Raw genomic sequence first — 26,586 nt, forward strand, 5'->3', positions numbered from 1 at the left:
TCATTCAACTTGCCTTTTGTTCATGAACATCCTGGAGCCCTCAGGTGTGTGTGTGTGTATCTATGTTTGAGTGTGTGGGAAGGGCAGGGTTAATAGATTATTCTTTGTAGTGCTTTTGTAATGTGCAAACCACTTTTTGTTACATTTTACCGTATTAAAAGTGCTTTATAAATAAAGTTTGATTTGATTTGATTTGATTTGATTTGATTTGGAGTGGTCTGTGGGACCACCTTCCAGAGGACCTGAGGGCAGCGAGGAGTGTCAATAACTTTAAAAGGAAGCTGACAAACCATTTCAGGAAAGTTTTTAACAGAATATTTTTCTTGACTAAATTTGGTATTTTATTGTATTAATTTATTTTACTGTGATATTTTTTTTTTATTCTTTTTTTAAATTTCAGCTTGACATTGTTTATTTAAACTTACAGTGTGGTTGGTGAGTGTTAGGACAACACTTTTGAGACATAATTTCATGTACATGTGTGTGCGTGTGTTTATGTTATTTATATGTGTGACATGGGCTTGTGCTTTCACGGACTTGGCTAAAGATGGGGCTTTTTTGTAGTTTATTATGTTTGTAACATAAAGCACTTTGCATTATATATATGCTTTTTGTTTTGTTGTGTAGAAAAAAAATGCCCCATAAATAATGATTGATTGATTTAACATTTTTTAACAAAATAATTACTACATAAAACTTTACGTACAAATACATACAAAACTGTAAAAAAAAAAAAAAAAAAAAAACATATTTAGGAGGATTCACACTGTGTTGATGAATAAAGACATTCTTATTAAAATTAAATAGCTTCAAATATAATTAAGTTGTTCGAGTTGCACAAGAACCAATTTTTGCATTAATTATCTTATTTCCACTCATGTTATCACACATATCAATCAATAAATGATTGCTAATATTTTCTGTTTTCAGGGATATACAGAAAAAATAAACAGTAGCATAACTTGTTTGCACAGTACAATTTATTCCTAAGTTGTATCCTACTTTGCAAAATGTTTAATCAAAAGCAATGCATTGTTGAATTTCATTTTGGTGTTTCACCTAGGTCTGTGTGTCCATATGTGAGATCATATGTTGCTCTCAAATAACCCTCAGTATGTCAATGCAAAAGCACAGAACATTTGGATGGTGTAATATAAAAACAAAGTTAATTTTAAAAAAAAGAAAAAAAAAAAAAAAGTTTAATTTCAACAAGATACCACGAGTAAAGTACTTTTGCCTTTTACATTTTATATGCCCAGTAAGTTGTTATGACCTCTAAAAAGATGTTTTCCCATGTTGTACACATATTGTAACACTGATGTATACATATGGTCGGTGGACAAGTGCATGTTGACCTTTTGTCGTAAACTGAATCTGAATGATAAATAAATATTAACTTCAACAAATGAATGAATGAATGAATAAACTTTATTACAAACTTGTTAATAATTCTTTTATTAGTTTTATTCAGATCAGTGTGATCATGATGATGTGACACTCATGAAAAATGTTTACAAATTAGGTTTCGACAGCCAGAAAAAGTTCATGTCATGATAATCTGCAGGGGACTTTGTGTACGCCCTACGAAAATTATTTTTTCCTGTCATGCAGATTCCAAAGGGACATTGTGCAATCAGGGATGCATACATATGTCATCATTCTTATGTTTATTTTGCTTCTCATATATACAATTCTCCTCAAATTTATTCATACCATCCCATTAAAGAAGCAAAAAAAAAAAAAAAAAAAGCTGCCTGTGAAATAAGCTAAAATTGACAAAAGTATTAATAAGTAAAAATCTGATGAAAATCATTAAATTATTTTTTTCTAATTCTGGTTTCATAGAATTAAAAAAAAGATCAAATATATATATGTTACATCTCTCATAAACCAATGTTTTTTTTAAACAATCCTTTGATGTTTCCGCTACAATCAGGTGTTTTCTGTTCCTCTCAATCAGACTTCTGCACCTGTTGACAGGTATTTTGTCCCACTGTTTGTTACAAAAGTGCTCTAATTTGTCCAGCACTGATTAGTTTGTTTGTTTTGGTTTTTTTCTTCAACTCAATGTAATGAAAAAAAAAGTGTCCAATATCCTATAAATTATAATTTCGCCAATTTTTAGTTATTGTTCCTTTTTTAGTCTCGTTATTTGAGTGACTTTTGTAAATTCAGCCTTTTCTTTAATGAAAAGCTATGAATAAAATTGAAGATGACTGTATAAAATATGTGATTATCTTGTTTTTTTATGTAAACTAATAGTGGTGTTTTTGTTTCACTTGTTCAGTTAGGTTCTAGTGAGCTTGTTTTCAGAACTGCTTAAAAAGCTAATTATAATCTTGAAATACTTTATGGGGTCTCAACTTTTTAAGTACCACTGTTAAAGGTTAGCAAAATACTTACTAAAATCATTGTTGTGATGTTAAGATAGCATCTTGTTAATAATAAAATATGCTTTCTTTTATTTAGACATGCTTAGCAAATGTACTCTTTTTAAAGTATTTTTTTTTGTCTTGCATCTTATTTAAAACCACTTATTTATTAAATTGCAACTTTATTGTATGTAAACGATGAAATCAGTGGGTATTGTAATAATTCTCAAAGCAAAAGAAATTAATTTGATCTAATTTCAGCTGTTCGTGGCAAACTGTTAGAAATTCAGAGAAAAGATCAATGTTTTTGTCATCATGTACTCATAAAATAAACATTTGGTAACAAATAACTCAAAGGCTACAAAGACCCTGTAAAGGTTTCCCTGACCCTATTCTCAATGTCATACTGTCACCCTGCACACTGACCTGATCTGATAAGTTACTTTTTACCCACATACCACCAGTTCTGTGCAAAATGATCAAACTTTCCAACTAAATGATGAAATCATTTTATTACATAATGCATCCTGAGGCTATGAAGTCCACGATGAAGGCCACGATTGGTTGTTATTTTGTTTCAGAGGTGGGGTTTGCAAAGCCTCAATCCTGGTAACACATAAATTTAGCAGCAGGCAGAAATTGTACACTTGGGCATTCACCAGGTCAGTGAGTTGTGAGACCATGGTACAGCACTGGAGTGTTACCTCTTTGGCAGCACTAGCTCTGCTTTGCAGCCTAGTTGGGAAAGATGTAGATGCTCAGGGCTTCTCCAAGGGTGGTCAATATCCCAATATTCCACCTCAAAATCCTCAACATCCAACAAAGCCGATGAACCCTCACTATGTTTCACCACCGATGAAGCCGGTACCACGACCACAACTGCCAAATCCTCAGCTCCCTCAAGATCCACTTCCGCCGACATTCCCTAAGAATCCACCACAACCGCCGACATTCCCTAACAATCCACCACAACCACCGACATTCCCTAAGTATCCACCACCACCACAACAACAACCACCGCCAGTCCAACATTGGAGCCAAGATATGGGTTCCAAATCTCAAGTCCCTCAGACCCCACAGATCCCTCCCAAGAATCCTCAAACACCGACCCATCCACCAGGTCCTGTGAAGAGCTGTGAAGTAGACCGCAATGTGAGAGTCCCGTGTGGAGTTCCTGGTATCTCTATTGCTGCATGTGACGCTATAGACTGCTGCTTTGATGGTCAACAGTGCTACTTTGGAAGAGGAGGTAAGTGTTTAATCAGGCTGCTAGCCTCTTTGTTTTTCTAGCGACTTATGTTAACCAAAATAAAAAGTGCACAAAAATCAACAGCAATGCATCCAAAATTATGTTGTCTTTTTATGTTTAAGCCACCTCAGCCTGTTTTTGTTTCACCAGTGACAGTCCAGTGCACCAAGGACGCACACTTCATCGTTGTAGTGGCCAGAGAGGTCACTATACCCAACATTGACCTTGAGACAATCTCACTGTTGGGACAAGGCTCACATTGTTCACATGTTGACTCTAATTCAGCTTTTGCCATCTACTACTTCGGCGTAACTGAGTGTGGCTCTGTTGTCATGGTAATATTTAGTTTCCTTTCGTCTTTAAACCAGTAACATAAAATCACATTTATAATTCATGATAATTTGAAATTATTGCTCATTTTGCTTTTTTATGATTTGTAGGAGGAACCAGGTGTTATATACTATGAGAACAGGATGACTTCTTCCTATGAAGTAGGAGTTGGGCCTCTTGGAGCCATTACCAGGGACAGCAGCTATGAGTAGGTGATCATTTCCAAAGTATTACAGAATGTGAAGACTTTGACCCATCAACATAAAGTTAACTTTCTTTTTCAGGTTGGTTTTCCAGTGTAGATACATTGGCACCTCTGTTGAAACTTTGGTTGCGGAAGTCTTACCACTGGATAATCCTCCTCTGCCAGTTGCTGCTTTTGGACCCCTCAGAGTCCACATGAGAATAGCCAATGGCCAATGTACCACAAAGGGTTGTAATGATGGTCAGTGTATCCCAGCTTGACAAAGTTGACTCTGTCAATAATTTTAATGTGTTAGCTTTCTCAACACTTCATTTGTCTCTTCTCTCACAGTGGATGTAGCCTACACCTCTTACTACATGGATTCAGACTATCCGGTGACCAAAGTACTCAGGGATCCTGTATATGTGGAAGTTCAACTCCTTGAAAAGACCGATCCATCACTGGTTCTGACTCTTGGTCGCTGTTGGGCAACCACAAGTCCCAGTAGTCACAGCCTGCCCCAATGGGACATTCTGATTGACGGGTAAAGGAAAAAAAACAAGATTAAATTTCTTACAAATAATCAAAATTTTCAAAGTAAAATGTTGCTGATAAGCTGGACAGAACTATTTGTCATGTTTACACATGATCTGGTTTCATATTCACATGAAGTGTTTTATCTTTCCATGCAGATGTCCATACAGAGATGATCGTTACTTGTCATCTCTGGTTACAGTGCATCCGTCTTCTGGTCTAGAATTCCCAAGTCACTACAGGCGTTTCATCTTCAAAATGTTCACCTTTGTGGATACTCACTCAATGGAGCCTCTGAGAGAACATGTAATATTACCATTATCTGTAAACAAGTAGATGTACAGAATATTTTGCTGTTGCATTTCTCCTCCTGACACTGTTGTCTTGTTTTTTCAGGTGTACATTCATTGTAGCACAGCTGTGTGTGTTCCAGGACAGGGTGTCAGCTGTGAACCACACTGCTACAGGAGAAGTAAGAGATGATTTTGTAATATTTGACATTCAGAGGTCATAAGTTCGGAAATCTGACCACGTTTTTATTTCTGTCTGTCTGCAGAGAGAGATACAAAGGCAGCAGAGGCGGCGGTGGTTGAACCAAAGGTTGTGGTTTCTTCTGGGGAAGTGATCATGACTGCTGCTGCTGCTGAAGAGTAAACAGAGGGAGCTCCAAAATTCAACAGAGATCGCTTAGTTAAACATTGAAAATAAAGAACAACAATTAACTGAATTAAATACAAATGTCCATATATGTCTGTGAAATTCTTCGGAAAGAACTGGTGTGGTTCAGAAAAATCCTTTAAATACTGTGGTCAGTTTTTACCAGTTAAACCATTACAATGAAAGTAATCAGTTTAGTCGGCATTGACAGAAATGTGCTGCCTCAACGCCATACTTGAAGCAGTATGTAGTACTTTATATACAGAACAAACAGACTGTTTAAAAGGCCTTGAAATATGATTAAACTCAGCACAATGCAACAAACTACGTAATTTAAAAAAATAGCAATATGTTCAAGTCTAATCTGGGCAAGTCTGATTTAAATGTTCAAGCACTTGAAGTAAATTATGCAAAATACCTATCTAATGAGCAAGACAACCCACTAGAACTGCATTGGCAGGAAATCAGGGACATCCCAATCTGTGAGAAAGTATGTAAAACCCACAGGGAAAAAAACATATTAAGTAAACTGCAGTAAATGACTTCATTTTGTCAAATAATCTACGTCTAATAAAACAGACTGATGGTGTTATGGTGGCCGTGGAGATGTGGACCCAAACGCAGAGATGAGGAAAACAGGGATGATGATTCCAGAAGGTTTATTCCAAGACTCAAGGGACTAACTATAACAAGGTAGGGCAACAAAATAATCCAGCAACCAAGGAATGAAACTGAGGGGTATAAATACAGTGGGGAACCAAACAAGAAACGGGTGAACGGAATGAACTGAAACAAGACCAGGTGAACTCAATGAACAGGAAATCAATAAAGCTAAACAACAAGGGAAGCAAACAGGAAATACTACAAAATAAAACAGGAAACCGGAACCAAGGAAAAAACACAAACCACCACATCATAACAGATGGTATTTATACTAAAGTTTGTCTGTACGGATATTTTCCATCTGCAGAATTAAAAGATGTGAGAAAAAACTTCTTTTTTGTTCATGTATATGCACTCATATAAGTAAGAACATCTTTCAATTTATACATTTTTACATATTGGGGTGGCATTATTAAGAAAAAAAATCTGGTTTTCACCAAGTCTTGAAACAACATATATTCTCAGATGAACAACAACATGACACCATAGCAATATATATCCAATGACAATAAACCCAAGATGCATACGCCATTTACCTTCAGCAGAACAGATGCGATATTATTGTCGTCTGTAGCACAGTCTGTCTTCAGACCGATAGAGACTCAGACTAAAAAGACAGAAGATTGCCTTTTGTTTTATTTGATAAGATTAATCAAAGTATATATCTTGTTATTTGTTCGTATGTGTTTACTAGTGTAAAGGATCCCCATTAGCTGCTGAGAAGGTAGCCTCATGTAGGAGGCTACATGAGGCTAAATCAGGTTAGAATTAGGTTAGAATTATTCATCCATCCATTTTCTTAACCTCTTAGTCTGATTCTGGGTTGCAGGAAGCTGGAGTCTATCCCAGTAATCATTGGGCAAGAGGCAGATACAGCCTGGAAAGGTTACTAATCTGCCACACACAGAGAGACAAACAACCATTCACTCTTCACACTCACATTCACTCCCAGGGGCAATTAGAGTAACCAGTTAACCTAATATCCGTTTCTTTGGATTTTGGGAGGAAGCTGGAGAGAAAGCCCACATATACACGGGGAGAACTTGCAAACTCCACACAGAAATTATAAAGTTAATACATGGTTTCTATACTCGGTTGTCTTGTGCCTTCTGCTGTGTGTTTGGGTCAATTCAGACTCAGTGGAGGGTCTGAATGGTCTGAACACTAGCTGAAAGTTCTGGAAAAGGACATGGAAACGGGTATGGAGGCGTGAGTTCTAGGTATTTGGACATGGGTCTCAGAGATATGATTGTCATCTTAAATATTCTTGCCCATTTTAACCCTTTCATGCATAGTGGCCCTGTAGTGGACATGTATCTACAAGCTTTTTCTCTTGCATATTTGTAAATGAGGATGGTATTTTTGTAAAAGTGGAGGACCACTTCAGTCGATGAAAGAACTTTCTAATCACTGGAGAATAAATAGATATGTGATATAATTTAACATAATGTAATTATGCAAGTTTGCCTTAGCAATAAACAGGAAAAGAAAATGATACAGCTATATTTTGTAGGAGATTTGCAAAATATAATCATAATTATATATTATTTTATAAATATTTTATAGAATATATTAAAATAAATACTAAATCATGATAAATCCTAAATTTCACTAATAAATAAAAAGAGTATCATTGCATATGTCTGTAGAGGTAAAATACTGTATTTTTAAAAATGTTGCTTTTTTTCTTCTTTTTTTTTTTTTTTTAATAATTCATGCATAAAAGGGATAAAAAGATGCTATTGTAAGATATGTTTACCTGTATGTGTAGCAGGGTGTATGAAAGCTGCCTGTTCGTTCATGTGTTACTGGCTGTGGAGAGTGAGCATGCTCCTCAACACTGCTGTGCAGGTCCTCTGTGTATACGTATTTTAGATAAATTAGTCTCTTACACCATATTGCGTCTGGTTGTTGTCCCTGTTTCCAGCCACTTATCGAGACTGTCTTCAAAGTTGGCATTCACTTAACACATAAAATGAAAATTGTTACTTTATTTGTGCTTTGGCAATTATCAGAACTACTGAAATGTAAACTTAATTCATTGGGCAAATTACATTATGATTAGTAAAACAGATCAAAGTCACAGTGGTGCCGGAAGCTCCTTATCTTATTAGCAAGACAGCAGATAAATGCAGAAAGATGATGATTACAGAGCAGCTTAGAAGCCACACAGTCCACCACTCAGTGTAGACATCATTGCTGACGGTGATGACGAGATGAATGATGATGGACAGATAAAATATGTCAAAACTCGATAATTACACGACGGTGTGAGGAAACGGTAAATAAACAGCCTTCTACATTAGTTGAAGGTATGCTTTTTTCTGTATAAGATTATCAAAGTTTTTTATAGGGTGTGTACATGTACCTGTATGTGCAAGTGTATGTATGTGCATATATGGTGGGGGAGGGGGATGTGAGTTTGTTTTTTTTGTTTTTTTAATATGTAAAGCACTTTGTGCTATTTTTGAATATATGAAAAGTGCTTTACAATTAAAATTTGACTGTTTTGTGTAAAAAGTGATGGATTGATCAAATTAAGAATTATGTGCAATGTCTGCATAATAAACTGTTTGGTAACCCATTTCCCTAATGTTTAATCTAAAACCTACATGTTGATTATCATCCCCTTGCTCCTCCTTCATAGTTTACTTTCTGGGTGTCTTCATAAAGGACACTTTACTAAAACTTTGTATCTGTCAGCTCATCCTAATCTAAAAGTCCTGTTTGACTGACAGTTACCCTGAAGTAATCAATGCACTTGCCATCGTGTACTAGCAAAATAAACATTTGGTGACAAATACAACTTGAGGTTATGAAGCCCTATGAAGGTTTGAGTGACCCAATAAATAATTCATGTCAACCTGCCATCCAACACAGCAACCTGATCTGATAAGATATCTCAAGTACCACCCATTGGATCAACGGTTAATCTGAACTGGGTTAAAATAACATTTTAAGCGGATTTGATGTTTTTTGTTTTTTTTACCCCAGAGGTGTGGTTTGTTAATCTTATTTCCCAGAAACACATAAATGCAGCAGCAGATATAAACTGTAAGCTTGGGGACTGGCTTGTCAGAGTTCTGTAAGGACATGAAAAAGTGCTGGAGTGTTGAATCTTTAGCAGCACAAGCTGTGTTTAGTTGCTTAGTTTTTACCTCAACGTTAACGCCCCTCAAAAACCAAGATATCTCAGATGCCACATGGCTGGACATCATATTATTTCTTTAGACTTATATATGCTGATGAAAAAGTTGCAGCAGTTAGTTCAGGCTATATAGATATAAATGTGATGTACATTGTGTAGCACCGTACTCAGAGGAGCCACCAAATCACCGACCAGCATGTCAGAGGACACAGCCCAGACAGACAAACTGTGGCCTGCCTATCAGGAGACTACGGAGCGGTCGACATGATTAAATATAAACAAATCAACTATACAGCTTCTGACATAATTTTATTTTACAAAACTCTAGACATAATGACGTGTTTGGAAAAGGTTTCAAACATTATAAACACTGCTAAAAACTTTGAAGCATTAGTTGGAAAAATAGTCAATACAATCAAACTCACTTTCATGCAGTAATTATTTACTGCAGTAAAAATACTATGAAAAGGAGCTTTAGTCCACTGAGCTGACAACATAACCACTAGATGGTGATATCAGTTCAGAAATCGGAGAAAAAAAAGATGTCAGCTGTATATCAGCCAGCAACTACTGTGAAAATTAAATTGGACTTTTCTCATTTGAAAAAATGGGAAAAATGAAAGAAGAATAAACAGAAATCATACTGTCAGCATTTCAGATCAACTTAACAGAGTTTTTCGGTTAATAATGAAAGATTTCTAATCCCCAAAAACCTGTTACTGTAATCTACAGATCATCACTGATTGTCTTGCAATAAAAAGAACTTCTGTCACAGGGATTTTCCTTATCTTCTGGTGTGTTTTTCTGTAACAGCTGAGTCTTTGTTGTTTCATTTCATCATAATTAATAACCAAAAGATAAACTAAAGGAGAAAATAAACAGAACCAACATCAAAACATGTACACTGAACTTTTTGAGTCCTCTGTTGCTCTTTTCCAGCTCACAAATGCAAATTAACACAAACTGTGCGTGTTCGCTCTCCTCCCCATCAGTCAGACTTGTCTTTCTTTTTGCACCCCCCTGTGGGAACTTTGCTGACCACTGCAGAACCAACAGCAGTCACTCCTCCTGCGACAGCACACACTCCACCTTTAACCAACCCCACTCCCATTGCAGGCACAGCCACTACAGAGGAGACAGCAGTCTTGGTGAAGTCCAGACTCTTTCCTCCTATCCATGTCACACCACCCACAGTAGCTCCTAAAGCTCCCTTTGTGGCTCCATACAAGCCCCCCGCCAACCTGCCGAACATGCCTGGTTGTGCCTCTGGGTGGTCCTTGTTGTTGTCGTCTGGTAAAAAAAAACAAAACATCAAAGCACAAAGCATTGCTTCATTATATCAATGTTCAATAAATGCTTGAAATGCAATGGCTACCACAGTAAACACAATTTATTTAAATGTCATATTTATTATTAGATCAATCAATAATTGTTTGATCTATAAACAAACACCACATAATCATGACCATTAGATTTCTGTAACCATATTTTATGTAATCAGAAAGCTAAATCAGGTTTAGTGTTATGATGATACATCAGTAAATTGTTAGATTTTGTTGACAAATATTTTGTTTTTGTTTTTTTTTATTAAAAAGGTATGGATTGATTTGAGTTCTCAACATTCCTTCCTACACTTCATTCAGTAATTATTCATTCAGTCACTCATTTTCTGAAATGCCTAATCCAATTCAGGGTCGCGGGGAGTAATTATCAAGAAGAAAAAAAAAAATTAAAATCCGTAAAAATTAAACTCAACTCAAATCAAAACAGCCATAACCCTTTTTTTTTAAATTTATATAAAGCTCAGAAAACTAAATTCCTAATATTTGACAAGCTTTTTATTCTCCTGAAAAAATACTAGCAAAAGCTAACCTAGTTGACAAAAAATAGATTAAACATTCATGATAATAAGCATCATAATAGCTGAAACACATGAGGAAAAATGTTTCATCTTCATATTGTTTTTTTTTTGGAACTCAAACAGCTGCATACAAGTTATTTTTGGCTTTAGTTTCCCCCCCCCCCAAAAAAAATGTCCCCATTGTGGTGCTGTGGAGTCTGACTTTACAGCTGAAACCACAAAGCTTGAACTCTGCTCTTGAAAGTTTTTCTAGATAAAGGTTTGCTGTTGAAGATGCATCTGTCATGTTGCATTTAACCAATGTAGAAGACGGGGGGAATGAGAGGGCACTAAACTTATACCATTTAACCCCACATTTGTTGAAAATAGCAGGGATATAGCGACTGGAAATATGCTGGTTGGATCCAGCTTTCTCTGAAAAGATTACTGGGAACAATTAAGACGAACATCCAAAATATTTACAATGAAGCCCTGGTATGCTCATTTTAATGGGGGTATTTACAATACTACAGCTATTTTACTTGGACAAGAATTTAGATTAAATGTCTGATTGGAATAAAAATGTTACATGTCAACATACCATCTGGAAGACTCTGATCCCATCATACTAACTGGGATCAAAATGTCATTATGATCGAGCAGGGTAGATTATACGGATTGTTTTTCTGTTTTGAGGAAATAAAAACACATTTATGTAAAAATTACACTTCCTGTTGATGCTTATTTACCTCAGTCATGTGTCAACATAACAATCCTGCACTTTACATTATGGCTTGTATTTCACGGTTTTACTCAAACTGAACTGGTCTGCATGTGACATGAACAGGAATGGGGGTCTAGATTTTTAAGGATTGAACTTTCCTGAACCAGCATGGAACCACCATGAGTGCCTGAATTAAACTCTTAATTGCTCCTCCGTCACAGTACATCGCAACCTAGAGATGGGTCAAAAGCAAATGACTAATTTCATTATGTTTATTATGAAATTTACTTACAAAGATTTATTCTTTAAATCTATTTCTTGAATTTCTAAATAAAAATCATGAACATCATAAAGGGATAAGAGACTTAAATCTGTAAATGGCAGTAAACATGCACATGCAGCAGTGTCTATGTGTGAAATAACCACCTCTTCTTATGTTGTTTCCAGAAAGTCAGACAATTCTGCACATGTCAAAGTGATTTATTCTGTTCAAACACGTGACGCACCTAAGCACACATATTGACAAGAATAAGCTTTTTATGTTAAACAGTACAGGTCTGATTTTACCAGTAACTTGATTGTAGAAATGTTGCATGTTTAAACGAAGCTACTGACATCGATGCTTGCTTTTCCTTTCAAATATTTGTCCTACACAGCCGTCTAAACCCTCCTTAAGCTTCAAGGCATCAAATGCAGAGGAACAAGAAGCCATATGCGTTCGTATTGTCCTGTTTGATTAGTCACCATCCAATCAGGTGGAGGCATAAAGAAAAAGACAAAATTCGCATCCGCACCCATCTCTGGATATTTGACAAAGAACTTCGATTGTTTTCCACAAATGCACATTTTACCTACAACCATGGAAATCTTTTTATGCACATTAGCAAATTCGATTGTTTTGGGCAGATTCTTTTTGCAGAATGACAAAACTTGATTTACAAATATAAACTTGATAAAATGATTCGTCACCTCATGCATGCTCAGGATGGAGCTTGGACCAAAAATCAAGATTCAGTTGGTTTCTATAAGCTAGGATATTTATGAATTGGCTTGAATGGATGTGTCTGAGCAGTGGCCTGAGACGACATTGTTGTAAAGTGGCGCTATACACATACAGCTGAATTAAATTTGCAATCATCCATTTACAGCTGCAAAATATTAATGACTTTATATTGAGCCCATACAGTTTGGTCTGTATTAGACTCAACGTGAAATCTGAATACTGATTTCATGATGTAAAAACTTCATATCTTCTTTAAAGGGAGGTTACCTGTAGGCAGTGGCTCATCTTCATGGTATGCAGGCATGTCCTCAGGCACCTGCTCGGCCTGACTCATCTGAGAATAAATGACGGCATTAATAGGTTGGCACAAACTCTGGACAATTACATGAAATGAGAAAAATACGAGTATCGCTGTCCAACATGGCTTCCTTAGCAGCAACCTTTAAGTATTTCTTAAATTGTGTCTAATACCTGCTGAACAATTTCTACACGCTGTCATGTTTTGCTGAGTTGAGAACAAAAAGTACAAACAACTGTCTGGATTTCCACAGTTTATGACATAGAAACACAGTCATGATGATTTCACACTGCTTGAGGTACTTCAGAAATATCGTCAGGCTGTGTCATGACAGGTCGTCAGTAGCTTTTCTTCAAAACAGACAACAGAAAATTTAGCTGCTGTGTGCAAACAAAGTGTGAATAAAGTAAAGGTGCTTTCTTTGGGTGTGCTGTTGAAACTAAAACAAGGCAGACCTGTTCACAGCCTGCAACTGACAACAGGTTAAAAACAGATGAGAGTCACTCTGAAGCCTCCAAACCAACCCGCCCTGTCAGAGCTCAGCTTTTTTTCTTGGAAAACGTTTATAATTTAAAAAAATTAAAAGAAAAAAAGGAAAATTTTCTATTTAAACAAGGATTTTGCTGAATCTAAACGACTAAATGAAAAGTTTAGTCATAAAAATAATGGTCTTTATTTTAGAGATCCTAAAAATTTGAACACTTCTTTGTAAGATTATAAAACTTTTCAGCATTTTAAAGAAAATTAATAGAAAAAAAATTGCTAAGAGTTACAAGTTGATGGTGGTACTGTGGCAAACTGTGTTCATGCACTAAAACTGTTTACAATACCAACAAGCCTCAAAGTCAGTCCTCATTATGGCCACCCTTCTTGGTTGGAGCATGTAAGAGAACACATTACGCCTACTTTAGCGTTGCATCATTGGCTGCCTGTACATTTCAAAGTTCATTTCATGGTTCTTTTGTTTTTAATACATTACAAGGTTTGGCTCCTCTGTGCCCCTCTGAGCTGCTTTCCCCATTCTCGCCAGCTCTGTACCTCAGATCAGCTGATCAGCTCCTTTTGGGTGTACCATGGTCAAGGCAGAAGCTCAGAGGAAAACGAGTATTCTCAGTCGCTACGCCAAAACTATGGAAATTATTCGCTGCTACAGGTTAGAGAAGCCACATCACTGTCTATTTTTAAAACCCGACCCGTTTTTATGACCTGGGATTCCATCCGACATGAGACTATTATTTCTCTTATCTATTGTTTTTACTGTTTATAATGCTTTTATTGTTCTATACTTTATCCTTTTACTGTCATTATTCAGATTTCACCCTGCAGTTTCTAGAATCAGGGGAGTCACTTGAGTCCTCGGTATCCGGCAGGTTTTTGTTGGTTCCCTCTTCCAACACAGCTGATTCAAATCAAATGGATCCAGCATTTTCTTGTCAACCTGTTTATGAATTTCAGTCAGGTGTGTTGGAGTACGGAGACAACAAAAACCTGCATGATACCGGCCCTTGAGGACTGGAGTTTGACACTTGTGTTCTAGATGTTAGCTGCCTCTCGCTCCATCTTCTATCAAGATGATCCCACAATGATTCAGTAATGTTGAGGTCTGGGCTCTGAGGAGAATTCATCACTACATAAGACTTGATGTCATATTACCAGTGCATTTTTGTGTAATTTTACACACTTTGGCATTTTCTTCATGTTTCCCTTGATTAAGAAATGGCTTCTTGACAGCCACCCCACAATGCATCATACTTTTGATGATATTTTGGTAAATATCAAACGGATCAACTGAAAGCTTGGATGCCTTTCTTTCACAGTTTATTTGTTATAAATTGCATCTGGTTGTAGTTTTGGGGCCTGCCACATATTCTTTTTTCCTACATTTATACGGTTTCCTCTTTGGATTTTAGTGGGGACACCCATCCAGACTGAGATATGACTAATAACTCTTTGGAAATCATCTGGTTGACGTTAAAACACTATCTTGAGCATGTCCACTCGTTATCGTTTGGATTTTTAGTAGCTGTAACAAAAGAAAAAATACATTTCAACAAGCAAATACAACAAGCAGCTAGTAGCAGTACCTACTATCTACAAGGAAAACAGGTGAGAAAGCAGCAAATATCCAAATGAAAGCTTGAAAAATTGCTGCTAAGGAATAAATGTATTGATTTAAAGAAAAGTCTAGATATTTGCAGCAAAATTATATTAAAATGAAGGTTGGATCCAGAATTTTGCATGGTTATACATGAGTGTTTTTTTTTCTTCTTCTCCTAAATACTTTGTTAACACCATCATCATCCAAAACCCAGTTTAGTCATGTACTGGTGCCTCACACAACCCATGACCTTGATGGCAAACAATGCAGAAATACAGTCATCATGCCACCATCAACAAAAACATGTCGCATTTATTTTTCATTTTATCTACCTGTGCAAAACTGGAAAACTAACAGTTTCATTTTATCTGAAGCCACCGATTATATTTTAAAAGGTCCAATTGGCATAATTGTTAACATTTTAAAGTCATAATTATAATAATAGCAAGCGAGAAAGTGTGAAATTTGCTCAGAGCAAAGCCTTGTTTTGTTAGTGTCTACAGCGGGTAGGATGAGGAAAAGTTATATTATAATCTAATGTTTCTCACCGTGCTGTTATATAAAAAAAGGACACTTTTAGAGTGAAATAACGCACCTTAAACACAGCATGCTAGGTAGCTTACCTATTGTTTACGTCTACTTATGCACGCGGAGATTAACATAGAGACCAGACAGTCCCAGATGTTTTGTTTAAAGACCTTCAGCGCCAATGGAAGACAAATTCAAGGCTTTTATAGCAGTAATGGCTGGCTGCTTTGTTGCGTGTGGTTCTTTCTGCTACACTTTGATCTGCACGCGCTTTTACATCAATTTGAAGAATCTAGCTTGAGCGTCACGAGCGTCACTATCAACACCACAATGAACGACGTTTTAAACGCTAATGTTTGTGTTTAATTCTCGCTATCCGACCGAAACGCAGCTTACAAACAATGTGTTTGGGAGCTACACGGATAAATGTTTTTGTTAAAGGTTTTGTTTTGTTCAAAGTGACGCTCGTGCTTCAGTAGAAGTTTTCATGGCTGACTCCGTTACACAAACCTGAACCCACAACCGAATTGGACACTTACCTTGCGTCGCTGTTAGCTGGAAACCCAATCCAGTGTCGTGCAGTTTGTGCTTTGGACTGCTATGTTTTTATTTTACTGCTCCTATAACCTGTATTTAGGAAGCTGCTGATGGTAAAGCTGACTTGTGTTGACGGTTTTTTGTTTTTTTTTGGGTCCTCAGTCTCCACCCACATACAGCGGGACACACTGTCCAGACTGGGCATCCTGAAAAACACATCCATGCACGTAAATACTACCCGTGTTTTAACAAAAAAAGCAGGTTTTCACTGTCGTAGTTAATGTCTTCATGTTTTATTTGTTTAAATTCTGATGCTATTTCAGACACTCTTAAGATAACACATTAATAACAGGAATGTAATAAGGCCTCATATACGAACCAGTTGTTTGTTTCAGCTTCATTAAAATAGATACGTTGACGTTGTAAGAACATGAGCAAATAAAAATGACCATTTAAGTAGGCATATTCTTTTGGACATTTTTGGATGATTGATAAACAGGGAGACACGTCACTGGACTAAATGTTTGGGTACCGTCCGCGGAGGACTGGGCCCCCCCCCTAGCTGTCAATCAACTTTGGCGGGAGGGTACAAACAAATCGCCCCGCCCTTTCCTCCAAGAGGAAGTGACGCAGGGTTGTATTTAAACGATATTCAAAGATCGTCTCCTCTATGACTGACGTGTCACTATTTACTTTGAAAACAGACCACTACTCGTTTTTAAAGAGACTGTATTTGCTGTAGAAGCTACAGGAAAAAAAGAAAAAAAAAGTGTCAAACTTGACTAGTAATCTTCAAAGGCAATCTGTGATAATATATTTGTTGTCTTTAGCAATTTATTGTAAAAGCCAAGAATGCTAAATGGGAAATTATTAGCATTTCTACTATTATCAGTCATCTTACGAACATAGAAAGAAGAAGGCCTACTAATTTAGAAATTAAACTAAATTAAAAAATACTTTATTAATCATATAAAAGGAGTCGTGTTTAGTACTTTTATTAGGTTTGTTTGTTTGTTTTGGTTCTCTTACTTCTCAATTGTAAACTGATTTTTAAGCCTGACCCTTTAGGTTCTTGTTCCAGAGCACAGAGTCCATTTTTTTTCATTCCTGGCTTTAATGTTCCTGCCTCAACAGATGGCTGCAAAGGAGATTACATCTTATGCAGATCTGAACAGTTCTTCAAGAAACAGCATGCTTAAGCAAAAATATGATGTTTGCTGAAGTAGCAGGATGAAAAATGTGAAGCAAATAGAAGTAATGACATTCAAACATGTTAAATGTAAAAACTGACATCTCCAACCTTAAGAAACTTGAAGATTTGAGTTTGTTTGACTCACAAGCATCCCTCTGTGTTGTGATTCAGTGCCTTCTCAGTCATCCCTGCAAACAAGAGTAATAGTAGCAGCTGTAGAAGTGGCAGTATTTGGCATTATTGTGTGAATATCCTTCAGCTAAGGGTTTTTTGTTTTTTTTTTAGAAACTTGATGAGAAGCCAACTGAACTTCTTTTCTTGGTTATTGGGAGAAATGTTTTGATTTTTTTTTAAATTTTATTTGATATGCTGCTTCAGTACTTCTAACTAGTTGTCCTGGAGGTGAGTTTCAGGCTCCTGAATTGTTGGAAAAACCATTCACAAACCAATCACACGTGTATCTCAAATTCACATTGAGTTGTAGAAAAGTAAAAGGTCACCATCAACAAAGTGACAAGGCAGAAATGAGAACCCTTCTCGGTGATAGTTGAAGCAAAGACCACTTGCCTTTTTTCTCAGCATGTTACAAATGTTTTCCACCCAGCATCCGATTAAAATGATCAGATGATCTTATCCTATCTTATCTTATCTTATCTTATCTTATCTTATCTTATCTTATCTTATCTTAAAGATACAGTTAAAGCAAATTAAAGTTTTATTAGTTTTTGTTTCTTTGAATTTCTGTTTTTCATTAATGTCTCTCTGTTTAACAAGGAGCAGCTAAAATAAATAGTTATACAGCAACATTATATTTAAAAAAAAGTTCTTTTTTTTTACTTGCAAAAAATGTAAAAAAATTAAGAAACGTCACTTTTCTTAAACTTCATAAACAGATTTTGCAGCAGCAACTTTCCTCCAACATGATTTTGTTTGTGTTCTGTAAATAGGGATTATTTATTAATTTAATTTTCAATGATAAATTCACTGGTTTGAAAAGCGGAAGTATAATATCACGTGACTGTGTCCCTTGATTCCCGCCTGTATTCGTTAAGGGTTATTTAGTACCCGGAAACAGCAGCAGAGTGACGCCTCTGTGGGATACAACGTTGCACTTCAGACTGCATGTTGTTGACTTGGTACCTCTGTCTTTCGAGAAAGGAGACGCTTTTAATTCAAGTCATCTCAGTACTGTGAACCTGACGGCTGCATCTTATAGAGTATAAGCTTGGAATTTAGTGTGAGAGACGCTAAACGAGTTTCCAGTTGGATGTACAACATTGCGACTGTCTCAGCAAAGTCTGCCACCGGGTGTTCATCTTTCAGCAGCTGTGCAGCTGGGAAATAGACAGGTAGCTCATGACAATGTTGCTGATGCAAACCTCATTTAAATGTTTTAATAGTCAACATTACCAGTTCATAGCTACTTTTGGGATTTTTCACTCAATAGTGCTGATTTATGTGCGTGTGTCCCAGAAAAATATTTAATTTCAGCCATCAGGACTTTTTTTTTTTTTTTTTTTTTAAACAAAGCAAAAAACAATCGAGCCAGTTTCCTTTGTGTGACACTTCAGACTGTAAAAAGAATAGCTGCTTTTATCAAAGATAAAATGTCTATCTTGCACACTTTCAAATTGTGCATGTCATTCTTGGTGCAGTTTGACATTTGGTGGCTTATTTTGCTCACTTTGAGAGATCTGCAGTGCATGTGGACAGATTTTAGATGCTGCAAGGTCATTCATTTATTCATTCACTTAGCAAAAACGGGAATATGTTAAATCTGGTACATATTAACTGATTTGGTGTATTTCTATTATTTTCTCCAGAAGTGTAGTAAATGCATCAGAGCACAAATTTGGGATGGATCCAGTTAATCTGCATTTAAAGTGGCCACAAGTACTTGACCCAACATGTTCAAATGTTATCAACGAACATATATTTCAATGCAAAACAAAACAGTGATCCTTGGGAAATGGTTTAGACTTGTTTTGTGATGTAGGAGAACTTTACAGGAGCTGAACTATTGACCATCCCTTCCTGACTGCAGTCATTCCACAGTGAAAAGCACCTGATGACTTCATTTGTTTCACGTGGCATGTGTGGAGGAACCTAGGTACCAGTTATCATCTTGTTTATATTACAAACTCAATATTGACAGTTTTTCAGTGGGTTTGTGCAACAGGATTAAGGAGATGGGGATTGGATGTTGGGGGCATATTGGTGGTAAGGGTTTTTTGTTTGTTTGTATTCAGTAATAGGCAAACTGTGGAAACTTTTTGAATGTATTTTAAGACACCATAATCAGTATGGAGGGACAGTCACAAGTCATTCTGATGTAAGACTTTCTGAAAACACCTGCAACCAACTGCATTTCCTATGCAGCAAATAGGAGAGACTATTTGCTGCATGTCTCAGATTTATATGGTTTTCTGCGCATGGTTCACAAATACATGCATGTTTTTAAAACTACATGCTTTGTCTGTAATTTAAAGCAATAATCCATTTCAACAAATGCTTCTAAATGTTCATTGTTATGTAATGGAAAATAATTTAAGCCAATACATAAAAATGGATTTGATTGTATGACTAAAAGCGTGCAGGTGCATTTACCTGTATCTGTATAAAAGACAGATAGATAGATATAAATTTATTAAAACAGACTCGAGTCCATAAAAGAACACACAGAAGACAAAGAAGAACACACAATCTACCACAAATGCTTGTATTTTCTTATTTAACACTGACTTTTTACTGCTTTACGCAACATATTCAAATGAAAATAACTTTATGACGCCTGTGAAACAGAAAACTCGTATTTATTAATCATTTATGTGTAATGACTTGTATCTTCCAGTAGGGGGCAGTGCAGCTCCGCACAGTGCAAAGTTTCCACCTATTTGAATTCATTCAAGTCCTCTGCAAATAGAAAAATTGGACACATTTTTAATATTTAAACAACCTTTAAATTCATATTATGTTTCCTTTTGATAAACTGTGTAATTGATGGATACATAAACAACTTTTTAAAATATGTCAATTATTTTCTCAGATAATCTGCAGCATTTATGTTCTTAGATGTGAGAATTGATAAAAAAAAAATTGTCTCGTATCTGTATTTATAAAGAGCTTTGGACAGATTGTCAAACCAAAGAATTATAAAGACAAATGAATTTAGTCGTTATGGATTATTTCAGTGTGTTTTACAACAGTAATGACTAATAGCAAAATTGTCAGGTTTTGATAACGGCAAACTTTTTCTTTCCATCCATTTGCAGTTGTATCTGTTGAATGTCCGCATGAGAATATTATTTTTTTACATTATTATTTAACATCTGGCTCTAAATCGTGTACTTTCAGATGGTTATGTTGTAATTGCTTTAGCTTTTTACTTGTCTACTGTTAAAAAATGAATTTTTATACTGGATTTGTTCTTCATTTAGCTTCAGTTCGTATTTGGAGTAGCAACAGGATGAGTCATTACTTAGCCATCGACCCACGGGGTAAATGTGGCTCCCCGCCACCCACCTTCCTCTCTGTGTGAGCAAACACAAATTAGGACTCACCGCTTTGTGTCAATTGAGAGGCCAACAAAGATGCTACAGAGTGATATGTCATTAGTGAGCAGGTGGGGAGGGAGAACATAGAGCTGTTCCCTCTCAAACTAAGGAATGAAGAGGTTGCCATGACGACCATGCTGCTGGTTGCTGCTTCAGCATCGGGGGGCAGCAGAGATCAAAGTTTGCTTTCCTCAGCTCTGTTGTTAGTGGAGGGTTAAATGCCAGGGTTGCCGGGGGAAAAGCCCCCTCATTAAACCAAATCTCGCCTCATTTAAGACACAGCTGAGATGCAAAGCGGCAACGTCAAGTTGAAGTTTTAACTTCTTAACTCTTCAGAAAGAAGTTAAACGGCAGTAACATGTCGGATGATGTGGACTCAGACACTTCTAATCCATTCAGGAAACCACTTTATTGTTTCTGCTTAATTCTACTTCAGTTTTCCCTCCTGAGTGTTTAAGTTGCTGTTTCTACCTCGTCAACCAAGTTTCTGTTGCTTTTACACAAACTTTCTGTCCACTTCTCTTGGCTGGTGTTTAGTTCCTGATCTCAGCCTCTAGTATACTGGAAGGATTTCCATTCCAACTGAATTTTGGGCTGCTGGTGGGATGGGGGAGTTTTAATCGTGTTCACTGAAGTGTTTCTAGGGTTGTTGGATATCCATAATTAGATAACTGTACCTCCCCGTATGAGCAACCACAGTGCTGGTGGTCCGGTTATCGGACACACAGATCTTCGATCTGGGAGAGCAAGTAGCATGAAAGGCCAAGTAGAGAAGGGGGGGGTCTCAAATCCTTTTAGTCTTTTGTCATTTATACAGGGATTTATTTGTCATTAAAGAATAAAAACTGCATCTGTGACACATTTAGGCTCTTTATCTGATAAAAGAGGACATTTAAAACTCTGAAAGCAGTTTAATGTCATGTCATAAAATGACTTTGTAGTAAAATCTGTTTTGTTTTTTTTTTTGTTTTTTTTTAAAGGCATCACACCATCCTGGTTTAGCTGTAGAAGTTGATCTTATTAGTTTGTGGCTACATTACGACACGGTTGCGATCATGCTTTAATGTTGTGTGCAGCTTCTTTGCACCATCTGTGAGAAACCTTAATAACTGGGCTGGTGATTTATTGCTTGCACTCAGCAGTGTCTTTTTGAGAGGAGACCAGACAAAAGCCAAGACTCCAGGTCTCCCACTGTTTTTAATAGTTCTGTAGGTTGTGAAAGAAAAAAAATAGTAACGTGGAGGCTTCAGTCTTTGTGGAGACAAAGAGAAGTAAGACTGAGTGTCTAAAGTCAAAGGAGAATTTAGATAGTTGACAAAGGCCAAAATTTAGCCGGATGAATTGTTTTTCTTACTCTAAATGTTGATGTGACTACTTAAAAGCTTTGAATAATCGCCACGTTGCGGCTCTGTAAGCGCTCAGAGATGCATCTCCTGTCTGAAGGTGCTCCTGGAGGAGAACCTGCCTGATCTGCATCTCCTGCTGACGGGTGAAGCAGCCATGTTTTATAGGTTGTAGCTCCTTTGTTTCCTTCTTCGCTGACTCTGCCTGATCACACACTCATTCCTCTTGGAAGTTGTTTGAAAGCTTAGAATAGCTTTGGAAGAGGAGCGTCCCCCAGCTCTTCGTCAGTCTGCAGGGGCCATTAGGGGGCATCCTCTTTTCTCTCCCAGCTGGGTTTGTTGACTCACAGTCAATCCACGGTTCTTTTTCACCTCTGCCGCCCCGCTTTTTAACTCTCATCCCCCACGTCTTAGCTCTACGCTCTGCTTTCCCTGAACAGTAAAGCTGCCACAGCTGTGGACTGTATTAGCATAGCTGCTGAAGAGCCAGGGGGGTAAATATATTGCAGCCATTACCTTTTGTTCAACTGTTGACAGTTTTAAAACATTTCAGCCTCCCTCTGAGGAGAAAAGAAAGCCGAGATGATTTTAATTTAACAGCTTTTTAAATGCGGGACGCAGAAGGAGGGTAAGAAGTGGAAACCGAATCACAGAAAAGTCCAAATCTAATTGGTGCATCAAGATAACAGGTTCTTGCTTTAAGTTGCTTGGACAAACTGAGTGAAACGTGAATAAAAACACTTGATTTTTTTTTTTTTAGGCTGAATGATGTTATTTTATTTTACTATTGTCAACAGGTGCTGGGATGAACAGGTCCAGGGTCCCCCAGCCTACAGGGAGCAGGATAACTCGCAGCTCCAGTTCTCAGGCCAGGCAGACCCGCCCCACTGAGCCCCAGGACTCCGCGCCGGGTCCATATAGAAAACAACGAAGGAAGCAAACGGATTCAGTTCTGCTTCAGGACCTCAGCCAGATGAGTGTCAGCGGACAGGAGGTTTTACTCCCAAGGTGAAGACATGAAGCAGTGACTTAATACTGCTTTAGAGATAAAAAGGGGGAAGGAAAAATGCATGTCTCTGCAGTTCAACTTCTTAAAACCATTTAGTCTATATCGGCAACTAGTAAGCAAGAATAGGAAAAAAGCACATCAGTAACTCAAACTCAACACACACTGATCGACGAGAAAAATAAAATAAAATGCAAGCATGAGGAGACATTCTTATGTTCCATAGAGGACATAACAAATAATGTACAACAGCGTGAATAAAACAGACCTAAAACACAACAAGGTCAGCAAAAAGTCAAGCATGAATACACACAGGAATCAGCATTTAGCCAGCGGGAATAATGAAGTTTTCAGACCGCTGAGAGGAACTGAAGTCAGGTGGTAGCATGTTCCAGAAAACAGGACATTAACTCTCATTAGAGTTTGATTTAATTCTGGGAACAGCTGGAGGACTTACTGCTGATGATCTGAGAGGCCGGATTGGGTTAGAGACCATGAGCAAGTTGCATTGAGGCACCATTACTGCTCCTAAAGAACATTTTTAAGGAAATTCTGTAATGTTTCACAGCTACAGAGGTGATCACGGTACTACGGGATAAGTTGTAGTTTTATAACTCGTTTCAGTGTGGTAATATTCAGCAAGACTACTCTATTCAATCCAATGGGGGCCACGATTTTGCAAGTCTTCAATGTTTCCCTCCTCCAGCACACCTGACTCAAATTAAGGAGTCATTGTGCAGAGGTTCATAGGCTGTTGGATTGATTTAATGAGTCGGGTGTGTTGGAGCAGGGAAACATTGAAAACCTGCAGAATTGTTGGACCGACTGGAGTAGCTCTGACTTGAAGAGCAGCGGGCCGAGGACAGACTTGTGGGATTAAAGAGAGAATTTGAAGCTATAAGGTGGATAAAAGCTTGTGTGTCTTTCTGGGTGTCCGACTTGTGACGGGACTAAAGATGAGCCTTATTGGCTCATCGTCCTCATGGCCCAACACTTTCATGATCATATTGAAAAGTAAATGGAAAAAGACTGATTTTAGTGTTTTTGTGAAAGCTCTTTCTTTTGCCTTTTAGTTTTTTTTTTTTTTCTAACTCTACAGAGTGAATCATTTATGTTTTTTGTTTTTTTTTCTGTAGTAAAGGAAAAGTTTCCAAAGCTGGCAGTAGTACTGCGCAGGTTTCAGGCTCCACATCTGATCAGAGCAGTCCATCTGCACGTGTCAGTAAGTCATCCTCTCGGGGGGGGCTTGCCCCCGTGGCTCGGCTCATGAAGCTTGGCCGCTGTAAGAATGTGTTAGTTGTGGCTGGAGCAGGAATCAGCACGCCCAGCGGCATCCCAGACTTTAGGTTGGTGTCTGACGACTCGCGCTCCTCCACACCTGTATCAAATTAAAAATCTTACATTTCCAAAACAAGCATCTCATAATCTCCAAACATCCCCTTTTTCAGAACTCCAGGAACAGGTCTATATGCCAACTTGGAGAAATACAACATCCCCTACCCAGAAGCCATTTTCAACATTGATTACTTCTCCAACGACCCGCAGCCTTTTTTCTCCCTGGCGAAGGCTCTGTATCCTGGAGGTCACCGTCCCAACTACATTCACTACTTCATCCGCATGCTTCATCACAAAGGCCTGCTGCTCCGAACGTACACCCAGAACATTGACGGACTGGAGAAACGTAAGAACAAAGAGACCAAGTCATGCTGAGCTTCAGAAGAAAAGAAGGTTTTCTGATGATTCTGTAAAGACAATGAAAGATTCAGGTTTCAGCCCTGCTGTCATAATATTAATTCTGTACTTTTTCCTACTGTTTCTTTCCTGAAATAAATGACTTTGCCTGTTTTTTAACATCCAACTGTTCATTTCCCATCTTCAGTGTGTGGAATTCCAGATGAAAAGCTTGTCGAGGCCCACGGTAGCTTTGCCACAGCTTCCTGTCACCTGTGCTACACTCCTTATCCTGCTAATGAGGCTAAAGTACGTCCAGTCCCAGACCCAGTACACTGGCTTTCCTGTGATGATGTCGCAGTAATATTGCCTGTGTTTGTTTCACAGCATGCTATAATCAGTGGCAACATCCCCACATGCTCCTTCTGCTCTGCAACAGTCAAACCAGATGTTGTGTTTTTTGGAGAGGACCTCCCTCAGAAGTATTTCCTCCACACAAAAGACTTCCCGAAAGCAGACCTGCTCATCATTATGGGCACATCTTTACAGGTAAACAGTTTTAATAAATCCTTATGTATAAAGCATATTTCCATAGAATATAATCCTGGACTTTATTTGAAATTTGATTTGTTTTAGATCGAGCCCTTTGCTAGCTTGGTGAATACGGTGCGCTCCACCGTGCCACGTCTCCTCCTGAACCGGCATGCTGTGGGCCCCTTCCAGAAGATCCCACTACGGAGGGGAGACCACATGGAGCTGGGTGATCTGGCAGATACTGTCGAGAGGTTTGCTGAAATGCTCGGCTGGAAGAGCGAGATCGAAGAGCTGATGAGGTCCCAGGAAACGTCGGTGGGCCCTGAGGTGAAAAATGCCTGCAGGTTATTTATTAGGGCTGTGACGATATGCTTTTGTCCCGATTCGATTCAGATTTTTTTGGGTGCCGATTCGATTTAAATTGTGATTCTCAAAATTCTTCAATATTGATTTTTTTTTTTTTGTAAATAAAAACAAATTTTTTTTTATAAAACTTCTTTTTGCTAGTAATTTTTCTTGATTTCAGTTAGGAAAAAATAACACAGTAGCCAGATCATCATTCTGCTGCTATAATGCTCAAGACAACAAGTAAAAAGATCAATAAAACCAATGAAAATGACAAAAATCTTTAGAGTGGTTTAATTTTATTCATTTGAAAAAAATATATATATATTTTTTTGTTAAAAAAAATCTATTTTAAAATTGTGAAGAAAAAAAATCCAGATTTCCGATTTTTCGATTGTTTTCCCACCCCTATTATTTATGCATGTCGTTAAATCTAAATGAATGTGTTCCTGTTTTGAATTGTTTTCTTTTGTTTGCAATGATTTCCTCTCTAGAGCATCCCTGCGTTGGTAAGCAGCTCTGTGGGAAAGAGCTGGCAGACGACATGTCGGAGCAGAGCAGCGTCAGAGCCTGGGGGCAACGCGGAAACCTCCAGGTTCATCCCAGGAGCTGAAAGAGCAGCCGGCAGCAGCGGCGAGGAGTCGGACTCAGAAACGGACAGTAAAAGCTCTGCATCATCCATCCCAAGCACCTGAGACTGCAGCCTCTTTTGTTTCAAGAAGTTTGTGACGGTTTTGTCTCTCCTTAATTTACATGGAATGTTCTGTAGGCAAACG

At 37.6% G+C, this 26,586-nt stretch overlaps 3 protein-coding genes across 3 annotated transcripts; 2 read left to right on the plus strand and 1 right to left on the minus strand.

The window, feature by feature from the left end:
* Positions 1–3,053: 3,053 nt before the first annotated feature.
* Positions 3,054–5,323, plus strand: LOC306769409 (zona pellucida sperm-binding protein 4-like; the record flags this gene model as incomplete). The annotated part of the gene is made up of 8 exons (XM_079257994.1): positions 3,054–3,621; positions 3,772–3,956; positions 4,062–4,159; positions 4,236–4,396; positions 4,487–4,679; positions 4,828–4,975; positions 5,066–5,141; positions 5,226–5,323. 8 exons carry the CDS (start codon positions 3,054–3,056, stop codon positions 5,321–5,323), a joined length of 1,527 nt encoding a protein of 508 aa, XP_079114120.1.
* Positions 5,324–9,182: 3,859 nt separating this feature from the next.
* On the minus strand, positions 9,183–16,304 carry tmem263 (transmembrane protein 263). The gene is made up of 3 exons (XM_079252906.1): positions 16,168–16,304; positions 12,972–13,038; positions 9,183–10,427 (listed from the first exon to the last, which is right to left on the minus strand). The coding sequence occupies exons 2-3, from the start codon at positions 13,036–13,038 to the stop codon at positions 10,126–10,128; spliced, it is 369 nt and encodes a 122-aa protein (XP_079109032.1). The 5' UTR covers positions 16,168–16,304; the 3' UTR covers positions 9,183–10,125.
* Positions 16,305–18,686: 2,382 nt separating this feature from the next.
* On the plus strand, positions 18,687–26,505 carry LOC306769417 (NAD-dependent protein deacetylase sirtuin-3; the record flags this gene model as incomplete). Its single annotated transcript, XM_079258006.1, has 8 exons — positions 18,687–18,706; positions 23,052–23,262; positions 24,397–24,606; positions 24,709–24,941; positions 25,140–25,240; positions 25,319–25,480; positions 25,568–25,780; positions 26,305–26,505. Exons 2-8 carry the CDS (start codon positions 23,060–23,062, stop codon positions 26,503–26,505), a joined length of 1,323 nt encoding a protein of 440 aa, XP_079114132.1. The 5' UTR covers positions 18,687–18,706; positions 23,052–23,059.
* Between the last annotated feature and the right edge of the window lie 81 nt (positions 26,506–26,586).

The sequence above is a fragment of the Telmatherina bonti genome, assembly GCF_933228915.1.
Source record: "Telmatherina bonti genome assembly, chromosome: 2".
NCBI lineage: Eukaryota > Metazoa > Chordata > Actinopteri > Atheriniformes > Telmatherinidae > Telmatherina > Telmatherina bonti.